Raw genomic sequence first — 20,542 nt, forward strand, 5'->3', positions numbered from 1 at the left:
AGATGATTTAAAGTGCACTTTAAAACCAGAGCGTCCGTGTGGCCCTGGCTCCTGCCAGCTCCCCAGAAAATGCTTTTAGCTTAATCACCCAAGTCCGTTCCTTTTCCTTCCTCTCCTGCTCCTCATCTTCCTCCTTTGGATCCTGACACTTTGGATCAACATTCATCAGCTGCAGCAGGGAACGTTGCCCTGAGCCGGGGGCTGCAGTGGGGGCAGAGGTGGGAGCATGTCCCTGCTGCAGGAAGCCCCCCAAGATCCCCAGGAATACAGCCCCCAACCAAACCCAGACCTCAGCGCTCTCTTCCAGTCATCCCACACTTTCCCAGTCCCCCAGTGGGGTTCCTGTCAGGGTGCTCCCATCAGGGACTTCCCATCTGTGCTGTACCCAGCATTTGGGGGGCTATTTCATACCAAGATCATGTTGTTCCCCCTCCCCAGCTCCTGCCTGGACAGTGGGTGCTGTGCCACACTTATCCCTGTGGGAAAGAGGTGCCAGGGGCTCCTTTGTCAGGATCCCATTCCGGGGGAGATCAGCACTCCCTGACCCTCTGTGCCCTGGCAGGATTCCCTCTGCCCTCCCCCTTGGGTCCAGCTCCGCAGAGGAATTCATTAGGCTGTGACTCATTACATTTGTCTGTGGATCGATACTTTTTGCCAGATGGTTTTTGGCTCCATCCTTCGCTTTTCCTTATTAATTTCGTGCAGCTCCGGCCCCAGTCGCTGCTGTTTGTGCTGCCGGTGGTGGGGACCTCCGGGCCAGGCAGGGCCCCGGTTTCCCTGGTGAGGATGAGGAGGGTGACCCCACGTCTCCCCCCTCAGCGGGAGAAGGCTGTGCCTCTGCTTCCCTTCACCCCTTCCCCACACAGCAGGATGAATCCCTCGGCCCTGGAACCCCCCGGCCTTGAGACCCCCGGATTTTGAGGCTGTGTCTCAGATTGTTGAGGGATAGAGGGATGGGGGGGAAGAGGGGGGGGGTTACCGGGACGGGGGAGACAATTTACGGCTCCTACCCCGGCTAAGGGACCGCCCCGAGGGGCTTTTCCCGGGCCGGAGAGGGAGGAGGAAGAGGAGGAGGAAGGTCCAGGTGGTCAAAAGGCGGCCTGAACCTCCCAGAGAACAGCGGGGGTCCCTGTGCCGGGGGACCCCACGGTCACAGCCCTCGGACGGCAGCACCGCGCGGGCGGGGGCCCCCTTTTCTGCGGGGTGCGGCGAGGGGGACCCGCGTCGCGCGTGGGCGTGGACGGGGCGGCTGCGGGCGGATCCGGCGCTGCGTGGGCCGGGTCCGGAGTGACCCACCGCGCACCGGGGGCTCGGCGCTGCCCAGCGGGGGCCCGGCGGGATCCGACCGGTCCCTGCCCGCAGCCGGGGTACGCCCCGGAGCCGCCCCCGGCGGAGCACAAAGCGGCGGGGCCGGTGCGGGGCCGGTGCGGGGCTCATGGAGGGGCTGCGGGCGCTCTGGCTGCTGGCGGCGGCGCTGGGGGCGGCGGGGGGACACCCGCATCCCTGCCGCGTCCCGACCCCCCCGGGGCCCGGCCCCGGCCCGAGCCCCGGTCCCGCCGTGCGCCTCGGGGCGCTGCTGCCGCCCGCGCCCGCCCGCGCCCGGCTCCGCGCCGCGCTGGCCCGGGCCGCCGGTACCGGCCCCGGGGGGGACCCCGGCGGGGCGGCGCTGCCCCACAACCTCAGCCTGGAGGTGGTGGGGGGCGGCCCGGCAGCGAGGGACCCCGGCTCGCTGGCGCGGTGGCTGTGCGGGGCTCTGGCGGGACGCGGCGTGGCCGCCGTCCTGGCGCTGCCCCGCTCCCGCCGGGAGCTGCTCCAGCTCGACTTCCTCGCCGCCGCCCTCCAGGTCCCCTTCGTCAGCATCCTGGACACCCGCGGGCCGCTGCCCTTCCGAGCGCAGGTGAGACCCCGCAGCGCCCGCCCCTCACCGGCACCGGCACCGGCACCGGTACCGGCACCGGCACCGGCACCGGCCGGGCGCGCCGCGGCCGCCGGGACGCAGCTCCCGGTCCCCGCTCCCGTCCCTGCTCGTCGGCTCCGTCCTTGTGCCCATCCCGGCTCCGTCCGTGCTCCCGTCCTGGTCCCCGTCTCGGCTCCATACCGGCTCTATCGCGCGGGTCCTCCTCCCGGCTCAGTCCTGCCTCCGATCTCGGTCCTGATCCCGGCTCCGATCCCAGCTCCAATTCCGAATCTATCCCAGCCCCTTATCCCTTCTGGATCCCGACTCCCTCCGGGCTCCCTCCCGACTCTGTTCTCCCTCCATCTTGTCTCCCACCCCGGCCCCATCCCACCCCCATTCCCACCTCCATCCTGGCTCTATTCCAGCTTCATCCCGGGCCCCATCCTGGCTCTATCTGGCTCCCATCGCTGCTCTATCCCAGCCCCCTCCTGGCCCCCATTCCAGCCCTATCCTGGCTCTATCCCAGCTCCCATCTCGGCTCCTTCCTGTCCCTCTGTCAGGTTCTATCGCAGCCCCAATTCCAGCTCCCACTCCAAGACAAATTCTCTGGTTCCTCTGGAAGCCTCTCATCCCTCAGCCCCAGTCCCAACCCCGGTTTGGCTCCAGAAGGACTCTGGGACGTGTTCTGGCACTGGATTCCAGACCAGGAGTGGGCAGGGGGTGGGCAGGGAGCACAGGGTGACCTCGGGGTGGGAGGGTCCGTGCCTGGTGCTGCCTCTGGGCGCTTCCCGTGAGCAGGGGCACGGCCACGACCCCTGTGTGTCGGCAGAGCCCCTTCCACTTCCACATGGACCGGCAGAGCTCACTGGAGACTCTGGTGGACGTGCTGGTGAGCATCCTGCAGGCCAGTAACTGGCAGGAGACCAGCCTGGTGCTCTGCCACCCCTGGGACGTCGCCGGCTTCCTCAGCCTCTGGGCCCAACGCTCCCAGCTCTTCCTGCGCACCGTCCTGGACCTGGGCTACCTGGATGAGCCCAGGGCCACCCGCTACCTGCAGCAGCACAGGGAGCATGTCAGGACCCTCTCCAGCCCGGTGCTGGTGCTGGGCTGCGACTTGCCCCGTGCTCGGCTCGTCTTCCAGGCAGCCGAGGAGTCGGGGCTGCCACCACAGGAATTCCACTGGATGCTGGGCTCCCCGCTCGGCGCCAACGAGCTGCAGACCGAGGGGCTGCCCCCGGGGCTGCTGGCCTTCGGTGAGGTCAACCGGCCGCCACTGGAGCTCTTTGTTCAGGACGCGGTGGGATTGGTGTCCTGGGCCATCGCCCGCGCCGCCCGCGGCCACCCCGACCCCGCCCTGCTGCAGACCACGAGCAACTGCAGCGAGAGGCACCGGGCGCGTGGCGAGTCCCCGGGGCTGTTCCTTGCCAGGTGAGGGGGCTACTGGGGGTGCCTCCTTCCCCCTGTCCCGGCTCTTTGGTATTGGGGTGCATTGGGGGCTGTGCCCCACCCCTGGGATGGGGCGAGGGCGGAGCTGGGTGACCACTGTGCTCAGTGCAGGGCACTGCCCGGTGCTGTCCCCAGCGTGTGCAGCGGCCGCCGTGGGGCTCAGCCTACCCCGGGACACAGTTTGTGTTGCACAGGGGGGGACGTGTCACTTCAGATCTCCCTAATGCTGCCCGAGCACCGTGGCTCTATAAATATTAATAACACTCGGCCCTGGCAGCGCAGCGAGCTGCGGGGCAGCACAGCGGGGCCGGATCCTGCTGTTCCTCCCTGACCTTGTCCCTGTCCGAGTTGGGCACATCCTGCTCCCGGTCCCCATCCCTGTTCCTTGGCCCCAGCTGACCTGGGAGACTGGAGCTGTGACACCCTCCCCTCGGCAGGTTCCTGGCCGACACGTCCTTCCGTGGTCAGACGGGGCTGGTGCGTGTGGAGAAGGCGGCGCTGGTGCGGCCGGAGCAGCAGTTCCATGTCTGGAGCCTGCGTCGGGACTCTCGGGGGGACCCCACCTGGGTGACGGTGGGCACCTGGAGCCATGGCAAGCTGGAACTGGAGGAGGGCATGTGGCAGAGCCAGCGGCAGCACAAGAGCCCCAGCGAAGCAGCCGGGGGGGCCCGCGCGCGGCTGCGCGTGGTGACGCTGGTGGAGCACCCCTTCGTCTTCACCAGGGAGGTGGATGAGGAAGGGAACTGCCTGGCCGGGCAGCTCTGCCTGGACCCCGGCACCAACGACTCGGCCGTGCTGGACACCCTCTTCGAGGAGCTCGGCGCCGGCAATGGCTCGGTGCCGCGGGCGTACAAGAAGTGCTGCTACGGGTACTGCATCGACCTGCTGGAGAAGCTGGCCGAGGACATGGCCTTTGACTTCGAGCTCTACATCGTGGGCGATGGGAAATACGGGGCCTGGAAGAACGGGCGCTGGACGGGACTGGTGGGGGACCTGCTCAGTGGCACAGCCCACATGGCCGTCACCTCCTTCAGCATCAACTCGGCGCGGAGCAAAGTCATCGACTTCACCAGCCCCTTCTTCTCCACCAGCCTGGGCATCCTGGTGAGGACCAAGGACACGGCGTCGCCCATCGGAGCCTTCATGTGGCCCCTGCACTGGACCATGTGGGTGGGCGTCTTCGTGGCACTGCACATGACGGCACTTTTCCTCACCCTCTACGAGTGGAAGAGCCCCTACGGCATGACCCCCCACGGCCGCAACCGCATGAAGATCTTCTCCTACTCCTCAGCCCTCAACCTGTGCTACGCCATCCTCTTTGGGCGCACTGTCTCCAGCAAGACACCCAAGTGCTGCACCGGCCGCTTCCTCATGAACCTCTGGGCCATCTTCTGCCTCCTGGTGCTCTCCAGCTACACGGCCAACCTGGCGGCCGTCATGGTGGGGGACAAGACCTTTGAGGAGCTCTCGGGCATCCACGACCCAAAGGTGGGTGAGTGTCCGGCTGCTTCAGATGGGCTGAGACAGGGCTGAGGTCCAGGGAAGGCAGGGAGGAAAATCCTGTCCTTCCTTCTGCACCTTCCCTGCTGGAATCAATGTGAAAGTTCTCTCTAGCCTCAGTCCTGCAGTGTGGCCCCTTCCAAGACTGGGGGGGGGGGGTCATTGTGACCCCCAGAAAGCCTTGTGGCCCCCCCTACCCTGATGTTTAATCCTGGCCTCAGCTCCAGGGCAAGGGGGACTAGGCTGGGTTTGTCCTGAGGCTGTCTCTGGGGGGGTGCTCTTTGTCAGATACCCCCAAAAAGCTGCTGTACCTCCACAGGCTGCCCAGAGCCCCCTTCCTGGGGCTCAGGGCTGGGGACACGTCCCCGGGCCAGGGGTGCTGATGCTCTGGTGCCTCCTTCCAGCTGCATCACCCCTCGCAGGGCTTCCGCTTCGGCACGGTGTGGGAGAGCAGCGCCGAGGAGTACATCAAGAAGAGCTTCCCTGAGATGCACGAGTACATGCGGCGCTACAACGTCCCCACCACCCCCGACGGCGTCACCATGCTCAAGTGAGGAGCAGGAAGGGCATGGGGGGCTCCCTCCCACCTTTTACTCCTCCCAGGGCAGCTTTTGCGCCCTCCCTGCAGCCTGTGCACACCCCACACACACACACGAGCACTCCCACCCCTGGGAGGGTGTCAGGTTGGGGGGATGCTGAGAAAGGGGGAGCAGCCCCTCCCTGAGCTTCCCTCCATGCTGGTGCAGGACAGAGCCCCCAAAACTCAATGCCTTCATCATGGACAAATCCCTGCTGGACTACGAGGTCTCCATCGACTCCGACTGCAAACTGCTCACCGTGGGCAAACCCTTTGCCATCGAAGGTTTGGGGGGGCTGTGGTGGGGAGGGGTCCTGTGTGTGTGCATGTGTATGCATGTGTGTACACACGTGTGCTCTGGCTGTGGTCACGCCTTGCCGTGACCGGGCAGGGTGGGGAGGTGCCCCCTCCGTGGAGGGTACTGGGGGCTGTACCCCCTGTCCCAGCGCTGCCGCTCTCTCCCCCCTCACTGGGGCCAGGCTACGGCATCGGCCTCCCCCAGAACTCGCCGCTGACCTCCAACGTCTCCGAGTTCATCAGCCGCTACAAGTCCTCGGGGTTCATCGACCTCCTGCACGACAAGTGGTACAAGATGGTGCCCTGCGGGAAGCGCGTCTTCGCCGTCACCGAGGTTTGGCGGCCAGCCCTTGGCGGGGGGGGCTCTGGGGTCTGACACCCCCCAGCCCAGCCCACACCCCCTGCTCCCTGCAGACCCTGCAGATGGGCATCTACCACTTCTCGGGGCTGTTCGTGCTGCTGTGCATCGGGCTCAGTGGCTCTCTGCTCACCTCGCTGGGCGAGCACATCTTCTACCGCCTGGTCCTGCCCCGCATCCGGCGCAAGAAGAAATTCAACTACTGGCTGCACACGAGCCAGGTGGGGCCAGCGGGAAGGGGCTCACCCGGCGCCCCAAAGACCCCTGGCCCCATGTCGCTGCTCCCTCTTAACTTACACCACCTCTGCCCTCCTCCAGCCCCAGACCATCAACTCCCAGATAACCCCTGGACCATCACCCTCAGTTAATCCCAAAACCATCACCCCACATCTCACTCTTCCCTTGCTCCCCACAGAAAATCCATCGGGCTCTGAACATGGGCACGGAGGAGAGGAAGAGCCAGCAGCTGAATTTGGAGCAGAGGTACAGCCAGGGCTGAGAGCCTGCCCACTCTTCTCCTCCCTATGGACACCCACCATCCCGGGGGGCCGCAGAGGGACCAGATCTCAGCTCAGCCCTCTCTGCCTCCCCACACAGGGGTGAGCCCCAGCCCAGGCCGGCACCGGCAGCAGCACAGCCCTGGAGTGCCCTGCGGAAGGAGGCCCGGCGGGTGCGATTCCAGCTGGACAAAGCCCCCCCCGAGGGTGAGGGGTCCCCACGGCACCCCGGGAACGGGCAGGCGCCGCAGCCCCCGGACAGGGTAGCCAGCGAGAGCGAGCTCCGGGAGCTGGAGGAGAAGATCCAGGAGATGCGGGAGCAGCTGCGCGCGGCCCTGCTGAGGAAGAGCGAGCTGGTGGCCGTGCTGGGCACAGCCAAGGGTGGCCGGGCACTGCCCGCCCTGCTGGCCCCCGAGGAGCCCCGGGAGGAGAGGTGAGGCGGGGGCAGGGACCCCACAAAGCATCCCAGGGTAGGGCGGGGCAGGGCAGGGCACCCACTCCTCCTGCTCGGAGCAGAAGTGGAGGGGAGGGATGGAAGGAAAAAGGGAGGGAGGATGTCCTGGGGCTGCCCAACCTCTGGGGCCCTTCATCTCTTCCTTTCCTGCTTCCTGCCGGCAGTGGGGGTTTGAAGGGCAGGGAGTTCTTTTTAGGGGACTTGAGATGGGGCGAGGCCCCTGCAGCACCCAGACAAAGCTCAGCCCCACAGCCCCACTCTGCTTTTACACCATGTAAATAAAGATGACCGACGGTGAAGTCTGCTTTTCCTCTTCCAGCTGCATACTGAATGCAGCCAAGCCTGGCCCGGGAGTAACCCTTCCCCTTCCCCTCCCTCCTCCGCAGGCCCAGCTCAGCCCCACCGCAGGACGGCAGCGATTAGGAGGAGGAACAGGAAGGTCCCACAGAGAGGGGGCAGCAGGACAGGCCGGGAGTGAAACCTCCCTCTGGAGAGAAAGCTCCAGGGCAGCAAAGCCGGGCTGATCCCAGAGCCACCGCAAAGCAGAGCCGGAGTCTCCCTCGGGCAGAGGGATGGAGGTGCCACACAGGGAGCGGGACAGACTGTGCCTCGGTGCTCCCCTCCCTCCCGAGGACATGGAATAACTCCCCATCCCTGTGGGTGGCCGTGGAAGGACTCAGAGCCCCGCGGTGGGGACGGGGCTGCTGTTCGGCCCCAGCACTGCCACCGCCCCCCCGCCCTGCCAGGGGACACGGACGTGACACCCCCAGACAGCGACACCCCGGGACAGGGGGGCTCCCCCAGGATCCAGCATTCACCCCCTCCCCAGGACCCCGGCGGGAGCCCAGGACACGGGACAGGACGTGGGGCAGAGCTGCAGGAGCTGTTAGAGATAATATTTATTATTATATACAAACACATTTTGTACATTAATTAAATAGAATGAACTCTACTTTTCATTCATCAAATCATTTGGTTTGGTGTCCCCCCTTCCCCTCCCACCCACCCACTCCTCTGAAAAGCCTACAGTCATTCCTGGCACTCCAGAGGCTGGGCTCAGTTGGCCACGAGGCCCCTTCCCAGCAGTGCTGGCAGCAGCAGGACTGGACCTGCTGGTCACAGCAGGGTCCCCCCAGCTCCGGTGCAGCACCAGGGCTGCTCCAGGCAAAAGGGAAAAACAAAGTGGGGGTACCCAGGTGGGAAAAGCAGAGGGGTGAATAGGGGGCTCTGAGCCCCCCATGCTGACAAGGAAACATCGAAACGCACAGAGCCCTCCGAGGGAGACAGAAGATGCTGCTTTGCCATAGGAGACAGCCCTGAATTTGGGGACACCTGTACAGGGACCCAGCTGTCCCCAAGAGACAAGTGCCCACGTGTCACCTGCCCCTGCCCTGTCCCACCATGGTTCTCCCAGAGCTTCATCCTGCCTCGCCCTGCTCCACCCCGTGCACAAACCCTCCTTCCAGCACATCCTGCTGGGTCCAACCCCTCCACAGAGGTCTCGATGCAGCCCCCCAGCTCAGCTCCATGGCACAGGGGTTGGGACCCACCAGCCTCACCTCCACTGCAGGGAAACAGGGGAAAATCAGCTGAAATGTCTTGGCTTTAGTGTTTTGGTTCTTTGCTAAACCAGCTCATGCAAGAGTCCAGGGGTGAGAAGCTGCTCTCTCATCTGGGATGGGGCTGATCCTAAATGCAGATGTGGTCCACAGGAGGGACAAGGCACTGGAAAGCAGCTGCCTCACCCAGAGCAGAGCTGTGCAGGACAGAGCTGTGCAGGACAGAGCTGCTGCTCTCACCCCACACCTCTCCACAGACACCCACACTGCAGCACGGCTCTCTCCAGGCATCACCCATGGCTCCTGAGATGGCAGCTCCCCCCTGGACACGGCACCTTCCACATCCCCCCCCCCCACTGAGGGAAATTCAAGGGCAGAAAAAAAGGAACTGAATTGCAGCTTCTGCTTTGGTTGTTGCCCAGCCGTGCAGACCTCACACCCACAGAAGGTCTCAGCTGCTCCTCCCCTCAGGAGCAGGAAAGGTGACCAGGACTCTCCTCTCTGTGGCTCTCCCATGGGGGCTGGACACGCTCTGCCTGCTCTATCAGCTCCTACTCTCACCACAGAGCTGCCACGTGCTGTGGCCTGTCCCAGGTCAGCTCCCACCTGAGAGCTGGGATCCACACCTGGACTGCAAACACGGCTGCGGGGGTGAAGCCCGGGTTGGGGGGCAAGGAAAAGCTGGGGCACAAGCTGACATGGGGCAGGAGCAGGCTCACATGTGGCCTTGGAGGAGCCCTGGAGCTGTGTGGGCCAGGGGACCAAACCCCCCAACCTCCCTGCAGCCCCTTGTGCCCTTCCCTGGGAAGGGAGGTCACCACAGCCCTGCTCTGCTCCTGCTGCTCCGGCTCCGCTCAGAGGGATCCATGGGTTAAGGATGATGGTGAAGTGAGAAACAGTAACAAACGAAATCCAAATGCCTTCCCGGCAGTCCAGAGCGACCCAGCGGGGCTCAGGACAGGTTCCTGGAGCCTGGCTCTGAGCTGGGCATTCTCTCCGCTGGTGCTGGGCAGGGGCTGCTCTCCCCCCGGTCCTCCAAACCTCTGTCTTGGTCATTGTCCCCCCCTGAGGCTGGAGGGGGCTCTGCCACACTGCTGCTGCTGCTGCCCACACAGTTCTTGCCACTGGGTTTTGCTCGGCTGTCTGAGCCCTCGAGAGCCTCAGTCTGCTTGGGAAGGGAGGGGCTGAGGAGAGGGGCCCCCCCTTCCTGCAGCGGGACGAGGGGCGCAGCCCCCGCAGCAGGGGGAGCATCTGCTGCGGCCACCACGGACGTCGAGGTGACCTCGATGGTGATGGAGCCCACGGCCGTCTCCGGGCGGTCGCTGCTGACCCTGATGCGGGCGACCAAACCAGAGGCCGCGGCCGCCTCCTGAGGGGTCCCGTTGGCCACGGCTTCGTGCACCACGGTGGGCTCCAGGAGGGTCGTGCTCAGGTCGGACAGGAACGAGGCCTCTGTCACGATAGCGGCCGTCTCGGCCACCCAGTTCAGGTCGCTGCCCACGGAGGCGGCGGCGGCGATGACGCTCGAGGCCTCGCCGGGGGTCAGGGCGGCCGGGCCGCTGCCCTCCCCGGGGGGCCCGGTGGCCAGGGGGGCTCGGTGACCCCCCGCCTCGACGGGGGCGGCCGTGGTGTTGTTGTTGAGGTTGTCCTGCAGCGTGGTCTGGGTGCCCTGCCCGACCTGCTGGTTCTGCAGCAGCATCTCCTGGATCCGGATCTGCTGCAGGATGGCTGGCAGCTCGTAGTGGTGGAAGAAGTAAATCATCGAGTGCTGGAGGACGAGAGGGAAAGGAGTCACCCCTGGGCCTGGGCCACAAGCTACCACATCCCAAGAAAACCGCACTTCTCCTGGAGAATCCAGCTGCTCTGACAGCCAGCAGGTTAGCACAAAGTTTGGACTTTTGACTGCTGCAAGCTTCTTTATAGTTTCTCTCTGAAGACAGGCAAGAGTACAACCCCTCTTTCCTTTTAAGGGCTGGGAAAAGAAGGATAATGGCATTCCTCCGGGTTGTGCTCCATTCCCTGCCCCCACCCTGCAGCAGGTCAACAGCCAGAGACACCCAACAGATTTAACTGATCCAGGATGTTGGAGACATCACCTCAGAGCTGGTCCTGCCAGCATCCTCACTGCATGGACCTGAGCTGCTCCTCTGCAAGACAGGCCCTCATCAGGATTTATTGCAGAAGGAGAGGACAGAAAGCCTTCCCAGAACCTGTGTGGCACTGGGTTATTGTCATGCCCGTGACTGGACTGCAGACAGTGACTCAAAGGTTCCCCTGTTCCACAGCTGCCTTCTGCTGTTCCATTTCCAAACCAGGCTTAGTTCCATCTCTTACAGAAAAAGGGATCCCTACTCCAACCCAGCTTGAGAGGAAGTCTGGCAAACCCCCCCAGGTGCAGCAGCTGTGCAGGGACTCACCTGGATGAAGAGCCAGGAGGTGACCAGTGCCAGGCTGCTGTACTGCCCGTTGAAGCGGTAGTGGTAGGCGTAGAAGGCAAAGTGGTACAGATAGAAAAACCTAGACAGGAAGGCAAGGAAAACCAGGAAAAATATGAGCTCTGTTCTACTCCCAAGCCCAGCCTGAGCCGGGGCACTTGGTCTGGGGCAGTGCAGACTCGTTAACAGGTAATCAGAGTTGCCTGGCTATGAATGGGGCAAAGCAAGGGGCAGGAAAAGGTCGAGGTGATTCTGAGATCCAGGCACAAATCCAAAGCGGAGCAATCGCACTTTGGACCCTGTGCCATGTGGGGCAGCTCCCAAGGAGCCACACAGACACCCTCAGGAGTGGAGGCCGTCATGCCTGGAGGGGCTGGGAAGGCCCTGGAGCAGCTGGAGAAGGACAGGGAGAGGGAATGAGAGCCCTTACCTGAGCCAGTGTCTCTTGCTGGTGTTGGTGTGGCAGCAGATTGCGTCGTACTGGTCCGCCAGCCACACGATGAGGATGATGTAGAACGCGGTCGTGGTGTCGTTGAAGAACTCGGACATTATGGCCTCCATACCTGCGGACAGAGGGGACATCAGCACAGGCAGGGCACGGGAAGGGGCCCTCTGCCACCCCAGGGCGAGGCTGTGACTGCACCTGCCCAGGGCAGGTAACTGGGCTCTGGTTACGGCAGCAGCCAAGGCCGAGCGTGTTGCAGCGCTGACGGCAGGGACCAGCTGCCTCCCCCAGCACACGTTTCAGGGGGTTTGTTGCTTTTTCAATTCAAACTGTGCAAATGCAATCTGGCTACAGAACGTAAGTCTGCAACGAGCTCCAGGGACAGACAAAGCTTCGGATTCTGGGATTTCCCAATGAACTGCTGCTTTTCCAGGGGACCCAGGAGGACAATGGAGCTCACTGTGCCATCAAATTCCAGAGCCTTCTGCCTCGTGATGAGCAGCCGCGCTAACCACCTGCCGCGGCCAGCTCGGAACAGGGAATCAGACTTCCCACAGATCCCAGAGGGATGTGCTGCAGATACAAGCAGTGAGGCAAGTCCTTACCAACCAGAGCCAGGATGACAGTGAGGAGCGGAGCCGCAGGGAACGCAATGGTCATGTTCATCTCCAGCATCTGTAACAGGTCAACTGCAAGAGGGAAAACACATTGTGGCACAGAGAGGATGTGGGGCCAAGGAACTCTCCACCCCATGGTACTGCCCACTCAGTGCAGCCAAGTCCATCATCCCAAATCCTCTGTGCCCAGCACTTGTCAGGAGACAGAACAGCTCTGGCGAGCGCGGTGACAGGGTGCAGGGGGATGGATTCCCTGTGCAGCTAAAAGCAGGACCCTTCTAAACAACAAAAATCAAGGTTGGAACAAGACGATCCTCAAGGTCCTTCCAACCCAAACCTGCTGTGACTCTACGACACACTGTGCTGGAGCAGGCACAGTGCCCAGCGCAACCCAAACCCCTCAGCCAGTCCTTACCAATGAAGACAAAGATCTGATGGTGTGAGTAGCGCAACAGCATCGAGACAGACAGAGTCTGAAACGGGAGAGAGAAGGAGAGGCAGGTTAGAGCCCCACGGGTGTGGGGAGTTGCTCGAATCGCACTGCGGCAGAGGCCCGGGCGAGCCTGGGCTTGCACATCCCACATTCGTTAGCTGGAGCTGTGCAGAGCAATTTGCCAAAGAGTAATTAGGGCTCTACAAACGGCAATTAATCTCTGTGCTGCTGCAGGGGAACAGACAGTAAGGGATTTGTTTGTAAAGGGACCGATCCTGAATATTTGAGCGGGGGCCAAGCCAACCCACAGAGCTGGGAGCAGGGAACCTCCCGTCCTCCATCCCGCTCCTGCCGCAGCTCCCAGCACCTCTCTGCACTTGGTTCCTCCTCACTGCCCACAGTGGGATGGTGCACAGAGCTGCCTCAGTGGGTGGGACAGCCAGACACAAGGGGAGAGTCCCACAGCCACCCAAGACTACAAACACAGCATAGTTATCGTTCAGGATCTTGTCTGATGTGTATCTTGAGATGGCCTCATCTCACACATCATCTCTTGGCTTATCTTGATCACTCCTGGCAAATCAGTCTGGCCTGTTCTTAAAAGTCTCAGAGGACAAACGTCGTGCAGGACACTTAGAACAAAAGTCCCAGAGTAGGGCTTCATCCTCCACCAACTACACTTTAAAAGCAGGTGAGAGCTCAGGTCTGTGCTGTTACACCACCCACATGCTGCCCAGCCCTGGCTGAGTCCAGGCACTGCCCAGCTCCCGCTGACTTACGAAGATGACCATGATGACAAAGGCTGCCAGGTAGGACGTCCTGGCCATCCACATGCTGACGAAGCGATAGTGCTCCCCAGACACCACATTGCGAAGGAAACCTGGAGAAAAAGCACAAACACCGGCTCAGTAGGATTAACACACAGGCTAAGGACCAACTGCCACTGCCTGCTAAAGAAACAGGATTTGGAGCAAATCCTCAGGGCAGCACTCATTGTCATGCAGGGCAGTGAGGAGGGAGGAAATCAGGTTTCCAGACACCTCTCCCCTCCTGCCTCTCTCATTTTGTCCTTGACAATAACACAGGGAGCTGCTCCCTGCATTACAGATTAATCAATAGTCAGAAGATGATATTCAGGCATGCACAGAACAAACACCCACCGCTCCACGCAGCTGCTGTCACTCCTCCAGGCCTTACCTTTGTTTTCCTCGTTTTCAGCTAAAGCTTTGACACTTGACATCAGGATGTCATCATAGCCCAGGAACTCGTCCAGCAGCAGGCGGCTGAACCTGTCCCCAAAGCACTGATCCCTCGTAGGGTCTAGGGAGAACACAAAAACCTGCTCAGGCTGTTCACACCCGCAGCCCCAGAGGCACAAAGTGAGCACACGTCCCATCACCTCGAGGGACACGTGTGCCAGCAGAGCTGGGCCTGGGCCAGCACGTGGGCCTGGGGCAGTAAAACCGAACTGGGCAGGTCTGGGAGGGAAGATGTCACCCCTGACAGATCCAGCCACGCTGTCAAAGTGCTAATGGGCCTTCAGGAATGTCAGGGCTGGCACAGACACAAACGGAATTTGGCTCACCCCGTCTGCCCATCACTGCACAGGAAAATCACCTAAACCCCCGTCCAGTTGTGCTTCAGCTTGACTGGGAGGAAGTAACAAGGTTCAGTCTGATCAGGGCACTAACAGTGCACGAGAAGGTCTGAGACTGTATTCCTGACTTGGACAGGTTTTAACAGAGCAAATGCCAGGAGAAGAGAACGCTTTCCAGGAAAATGATCTGCTGGTGCTCCCAGGGGCACAGGAGCATGTTGAGTGTGACACAGACCTGTGAGCACCGTCCCCAACACCTGCACAGCTGCCCTCACCACTGGGCTCTAACCCTGCACTGCTGCTGCTCCCACTGAGCCCAGAGCTTCAGTGCTTTCAGCCAGGGAGAGGGCTCTTCCCTTCTCCATGGGAAAAAACTGTGCTGGGCATGACACCAGGGCTCACTGAACCAGGCTCCACCATTTCAGAGTGCTCCTCCTGGAAAGCTGTGACCTACTAAAGGGAGACAGGCTGCACACAGCAGCTCTCCTGCGTGGGAAGTGAGTGCCACCGGCTTCATAAAGAGTTCCCAGAGACAGCGTTGAGGTCTCTGCACAGCAGGTCCCCACCCCTGCACCCCCTGCCCTGCCCAGGCTGCCTCCCCACTCACCCAGGGTCACCACCATGACTGGGATGCTGAGGCGCTGCCGTGTGCTCTGGGACAGGCGCAGGAAGCCGTATTCCAGCGAGTACTCCACGATGTACTCCTCCTGTGGCCACACTGGAGAGGGAGGGACACAGGGAGGGACACAGGGAGGGACACAGGGAGGCTCAGCACCTGGATCTGCAAACAACCACCACGAAGAAACAGCCCCTCCGGGTTCGTTCCCTCCCTCCCATCACATTCTTGAAAAGGGAACCAGCTGCAAACATGGGCTCCAGGCTTCCCTCAGCCACTTAAACATAAATCAGTTCAAACTCTTCGGAATTGCAGCCCATTCCCCTGACCTTAGTCCTTAATGTGAGGCTTCTGGGAAAGCTTCAGGGCAGCACTTCCAAGCTCTGCCCAGAACCTGCCCACATCTGTGCCTGGCAAGCCCAGAACCACTTGTTCTTGCTCTTTTCAATTTCTGCTTCCCATGTTGTTTGGGAAACAGCAGGAAAATCCACTTTACACCTGCTGAACACCGAGTAAATGCTCCACAGGCAAGAGCCCTGCACTTCCTGGGGACTGAGGTCACTGCTGCAATTACACATCAGAACAGAAGGCAGCAGCAATTACAGCTCTCCCAAAAACCGGTGGTGCCTGAAGTTTCCCTGGTTTGGGTTTTTTTTTTTTCCAAGAAAGGTTCCAAACAGATGCTTTTTGCTACATCATCTCTGAAAGGACAAAACCTCCTGCTAAGCTGGAGCCAAGCAATTTAATCCCTGCTCTTTCAGACTGTCAGGGTGTATCTCCAGGAGGGGGGAGGCAGCTGTCAGGCAGCTCCCAGCACCACAGTGACAATTAAAGTGACACGAGAACTTAACAGAGACACACCTGACACAGCACTGACAGAGATGCAGCCCCTGATCCCCTTCTCAGGCAGCAAACACAGGCTGGGCTGTCGGTTTTGTCTTTTGTTTCCATTATAAACAGTTTTAAGCTCAAAAGGAAGTCAAGGGTTTAAATATCAACAATTACTTCCTTTGTCTCATAAAATATTTTTCCATGGCAAAAACATTTGGACTAAACAGCAAATTTTGTTCACTTAGAGCACAGGAAATCTGGCAAAAAACAATACACTCAGGTATTTGGGACCAATTTGAAGAGATGAATTTTGTAACTCATCTGGGAAACAGCCTGATTCTCTCCCTGCCCTTTTCTGGATCATTTCCAGCCACGCGTTCAGCAAACCAAGAGTTACCCCACCAGTGCCACAGCTCTGCACAATGTGACTCTCCTCAGAACCTGGGCACCAGCAATAAAGGTCCTGCACCAAAAACATTTACTGCTCTCTGGTCTTAATGATCTTTAATTCAGGACTAATGAGCTCTGGATCAGCATCAAGCAAATCCACTGCAAGACCAAGGAACAGAGCAGTGTCTGGTCTCCCCTTCCTCCACAGACAAAACCCCAGTATGTCTGCAGAGCAAAGAGTTCCAGCCTTTCCAGGGATAACAGTGTGAGTGAAAGAGGCAATTTTTTTGCAAATTTTGTGGAAAAAGGCAAAGAATCCAATTCCACATCTCTATTTTAACATAAATATTCCTCAGTAGATTTCCTCCCTTAACCACTAGAGACACAAGTTTTCCACACTGGAATTCCATTTTAAATAACACAAAGGCACTAAATCCCCCTCTGGAGTTTATGAGGCCTGAGCAGCTCAGGCCAGGCAGGAGCAGGGCGGGACAAGGCCGGGTGGTATCGCAACCCACGGAACCCGCCCGGCGGCTTTTGGGATTCATTAACTGCAGCAAATTGGCTGCTCCAAGTGCTGCTGCTGGCTCAGGACCCAGAACACAGCCCAAACCCTGCTTGTGTGAGCAGGAGTGTCGCTGCCAGGGGATCCCTGCGGCTCACAGGGGGGTTCAGGCTCACCTGAGATACCTGACACCGATCACCGCAGGAACGCACTGCCAGACCAGGAGCCCTCGCTCACCTGGGCTTCACCTGAAGCCTCCTGGTCTGGCAACGCTTCTAGCCCAGCCTCCCCCCAACCCCTGGCCTCCCCCGACACCCCCCAGCCCCGGGGCAGAGCTCGCTGTGGGTCTGCTGTTAGTACTGACAGGACCGACCCCAGGTGAACACATTGGGAAGACATTTAAGGTCACTGTGCGGGTGCCCCGAGGAGCCAGGATGGGACGAGCGGGGAGGATGACGGGGGGAGGAGGGAGGAGCACAGGTAGCAGTGAAGGTGTGATTACCTGCTCGGGTTAGCATCTCAAACTCGGACACAGTCTCCCGCAGAGGCTGCATACCTTTAGTGGCTGTGTCACTAAACGAGAACTCCTGGCTGTCGTTGTGGGGCAGCTCAGTGCTGCTCACCCGGGACGGCTTGAGGAACACCTTAGGCTCGATATCCAGCTCAAACTGTTGGAAAACCAGGGCAGGGAAAGTCACATCAGCAGGCTCTTCACCTCCCACCTGCCATGCTCCCTCTGTCCCTGCAAAGGCCTCCACCACCACAGGGGTGGGAGAGGCCACTTTCTCAGGCCACTTTCTCACTTCCTGTGTTAAACCATCAGAAGCCAATATGGGAATTCAGGAGCAGCCAAGGAACCCACTGTACTTCCAGGAGACTGAGGGATCACACACAACCAACCAACCATTTCTCCCCAGCCCATCACCCAGGTCTCCCTCTCTGACCCACTCAGGGAGTACATCCCTAACCTTGATAGAGCTGTTTTCAAACATATCCACAGTCATTTCTTCCTCTTCCTCCTCCTCCTCCTCAGCCGCGGACTCGACCACCATTCCCGGGAACTTCTCTCCGCCGCAGAACTGCAGGAAGATGGGGGCCCGGCTGGAGTTGCGCTGGATCTCCACCCGCAGGATCCCGTCCCGGGGCCACTTGTCCCGCACGTGCTCCAGGCAGTTGATGGGCGAGCGGGAGAAGGCGATGTGGATGTAGGCCAGGATGAAGAGCACGAAGAGAGCCTGCAGGGCAGGAGACAGGGCACAGACCGTCAGCCCGGCCACCCTCGGCCCGAGTACAGCCTTCCCAGTTACCACCAGCTCTTCTTTGCCCATAAAACACTAGAAAAACTTGGACAAGTGGATTTGGCAAGTGGACAAGAGCTTCGGTGCTTCCCTGCATCAACATGGCAGGAGCCAGACCCCGGCAGTTTGAGCAAGGAACACACCAAAGGCAGCTCCTGTTCATGAGACCAGAGCTGCCCTCGACCCCTGTGCAGCTCAGGTACCCTGCTGGAAGCACAGGTCCTGCAACCAACACCTTCCCCAAACTGAACCACACAGAGCACTAATGTGGAACGAGGCTACAAGGCACGTCGAAAGGAATGGAAATGCATCCATGGCTTCCAACCCTTCCCTCCTTAGCACAAAGAGTTTCCTGCTGAAGCCCAGAGAAGACTGCCCAGCCTTCCAAAGGCAGAATAAAGCAAACCTCTCCCAAAGCCAACCCCTCTGAGGGCAGGACGACCCAAACCCATGGCAGACCTGTCGCTGCAAGGAACGGGCCCTGCCCCAGGGCGGCCAAAGGGCTCCCTGCCCTGCCTCAACCCCAGGAACAGCTATAAACCACAGCAAAGCACACTGCACTAATAAAACCCGCTCCCTAAAGCACAGACAGTAACTGTGCATGACATCCAAAGTTCAGAGCTCCGAGCACGGCTGGCACAGCGAGCGGCACCGCTCAGCTCAGACCTCCCTTCCACCCACCCCGAGCTGCTCCCTCCTCATCAGCCCAGCTGTCCTGACCTATTTGTGATGAACAAACAGGCTGGTAAACATCCCTCTGCAGAGCAGCTGCACGAGGGATGTGAGGGAAGGTAAATCAGAGCCACCTCCCTGGTTGCAGGAGCTCTGGACAGGCTCTGCTTCCCTGTGCCCAGCAGCCAGAGCGGAGCCGGGAGCAGGCTGGAGGCTGCTGGCCCCTGACCCTGCAGGGCTCTGGGAATGCTTTTCATTCTCTAGGATGGCAGTGATCAGAGGCAGAAGCAGCATGAACAGCTCCCAGCTGTTCTGCCCAACAGCCATACCTTGAGCACCACCCCTGTCCCAGCCTGTCTGCTGGGATCCAGCCGGACAACTGGGACACAGAACAGGGATGTGAAAATCCATAACATTTCCTGGGAGGGTAGAAAAAGTATCTGTGCAGTATGAGACAAGTTGTGCTGAACGTTTTCTTGCTGAATTGTAAAAACCCAGAGCAGGAGGGTGGCCTGGTAAGCTGCTCTCCCCTTCTTACTCTCATTTCCCATCCTGGAAGCCATGGAGCAGGATTTAACCTACTGGCAGCTCACCCCTGCACACTGACAGGCAGGCCGCCCTGGGGGGCCCCAGCAGGCAGAAGGGTTCACCCCGGGGTAGAGCTGTGCTGCACTGGCACTGCTGAAAAAGCAGGGTTAGAACAGGGCTGTGCCTTAACTGCTTCCAGAAAAGACAAGACTCCAACAATCCAGTATGTCATGTGTGCAATGCACCCAAAGTGTGATTTCCTGGAAACAGAAACCGAATCCTCTCCAGCCCAGAGCCCGGGACGTGCCCTGCACCAGCCTGGCTGCCCAGCGAGCTGGCTCAGGGATTTCCTTTGGATTTGCGGACCTGGAACCAGAGCCCCGGAGTGCAGGAACTCCTCGTGTCTCCCACACAGGAGAGGCCCACGGGAGGTCTGGGGACAGCTTGGTGTGTGCGGCCCAAACACAGGCTGTGACCTCCGGCAGAGCCACAACTTTTTGTTCCTAAGGAAATCCCTGCCCTCAGCCCGGCTGCGCCTGGCAGGAGGAGCTGCCCCTCACCTTGAGGAGGACGAAGAACTCGAAAACGCGGCGGAAGGAGGGCGGGAAGAGGCGTGCGTAGGTCACTGCCATCTTGAAGAACAGCGCGTGGAAGAGGCGGTCGCGCACGTTGATCAGGGGGTTCTGGTTGAGGTTGGGGTTGCGGACGCCCCGGTTGTTGCCGCCGGCGGCCCCGGTGTTGTTGGCCGGGTGGTGGTTGTTGGCGTTCGGCTGGTTGTCGGACATCCTGGCGGCTGGGCCGGGCCCAGAGCGGCCGCTGCTGCTCGGCGGGGCGCCTGGGCCCGGGCGGCCGCCGTCTCTGTCCCGGTTCCCCGGCCCCGGCCCGGCGCAGACGCCTCGGGGTGGCGATGGGTCAGGCCCCGCGAGTCAGGCCTGGGCGCTCAGCGGGGCCCGGGCGCTGTGGCGGCCCGAGCAGGCGCAGCGGGGACGCGGCTGCCGGGCCGGCCCCGGGCCATGGGAGTCGCTGGCGCGGCGGGGGGGTCGGGTCGGTTCCACCTCTCCCGTCCCGTCCCTCAGCGCTCCGCCGCCATCTTCCCCCGCCGGCAACGGCGGCTCCGCGCATGCGCGCGCGCGCCTGGGGCACGACGGGACGGTGGAGGACACGCGCCAGCCACGCCACGCCCTCATACGCAAATTAGCAGCATTCCCACCATGCTCCGCGCGAGGCCTGTCGCTCCGCGCTTAAACTCGTCCTCAGAAAGGCAAAAAATAAGCTGATAAAATGGAAGATTAAAAGTAAAAATCCGACGTGCATCGTCTGGGAGGGTGACCAGGTGGAGAAAGGCGGGGGAGTCTGAGGAGCTACTCGCCATGCCTGGAAAATCTTTAGTTGGGAGGGGTTTAAGTATGGTTCCTGCGTACCTGAAGTTCGTGCTCGCTTCGGCAGCACATATACTAAAATTGGAACGATACAGAGAAGATTAGCATGGCCCCTGCGCAAGGATGACACGCAAATTCGTGAAGCGTTCCATATTTTTTTTTCCCTCGGGAGGGTCACAAACCCCGCCCCGGGAGGACCCTTTTGGACCCC

At 60.8% G+C, this 20,542-nt stretch overlaps 2 protein-coding genes and 1 non-coding gene across 4 annotated transcripts; 2 read left to right on the forward strand and 1 right to left on the reverse strand.

Annotated features, from left to right (window-relative positions):
* The first annotated feature begins 2,616 nt into the window (after window positions 1-2,616).
* Window positions 2,617-7,914, forward strand: GRIN3B (glutamate ionotropic receptor NMDA type subunit 3B). Its single transcript, XM_027715840.2, has 9 exons — window positions 2,617-3,325; window positions 3,781-4,831; window positions 5,248-5,393; window positions 5,590-5,705; window positions 5,900-6,051; window positions 6,132-6,296; window positions 6,491-6,558; window positions 6,673-7,005; window positions 7,413-7,914. The coding sequence occupies exons 1-9, from the start codon at window positions 2,745-2,747 to the stop codon at window positions 7,447-7,449; spliced, it is 2,649 nt and encodes an 882-aa protein (XP_027571641.2). The 5' UTR covers window positions 2,617-2,744; the 3' UTR covers window positions 7,450-7,914.
* Window positions 7,915-8,035: 121 nt separating this feature from the next.
* TMEM259 (transmembrane protein 259) lies at window positions 8,036-20,062 on the reverse strand. Of its 2 annotated transcripts, none has more exons than XM_027715846.2 (11): window positions 19,513-20,062; window positions 17,423-17,689; window positions 17,011-17,122; window positions 14,720-14,830; window positions 13,713-13,835; window positions 13,295-13,395; window positions 12,498-12,555; window positions 12,071-12,154; window positions 11,451-11,583; window positions 11,003-11,102; window positions 8,036-10,353 (listed from the first exon to the last, which is right to left on the reverse strand). In XM_027715846.2, the coding sequence occupies exons 1-11, from the start codon at window positions 19,735-19,737 to the stop codon at window positions 9,538-9,540; spliced, it is 2,130 nt and encodes a 709-aa protein (XP_027571647.1). In that variant the 5' UTR covers window positions 19,738-20,062; the 3' UTR covers window positions 8,036-9,537. The 2 variants fall into 2 exon arrangements, with proteins under 2 accessions (XP_027571647.1, XP_027571645.1); XM_027715844.2 differs by having other exon boundaries at window positions 16,957-17,122; window positions 19,513-19,737.
* A 320-nt stretch (window positions 20,063-20,382) lies between these two features.
* On the forward strand, window positions 20,383-20,489 carry LOC113985231. Its single transcript, XR_003539770.1, has one exon. It is a non-coding gene; the product is annotated as a U6 spliceosomal RNA (small nuclear RNA).
* Window positions 20,490-20,542: the final 53 nt, after the last annotated feature.

The sequence above is a fragment of the Pipra filicauda genome, unplaced genomic scaffold, assembly GCF_003945595.2.
Source record: "Pipra filicauda isolate LSUMZ 115617 unplaced genomic scaffold, ASM394559v2 scaffold548_size709544_pilon, whole genome shotgun sequence".
In the NCBI taxonomy this organism is placed as follows: Eukaryota; Metazoa; Chordata; class Aves; order Passeriformes; family Pipridae; genus Pipra; species Pipra filicauda.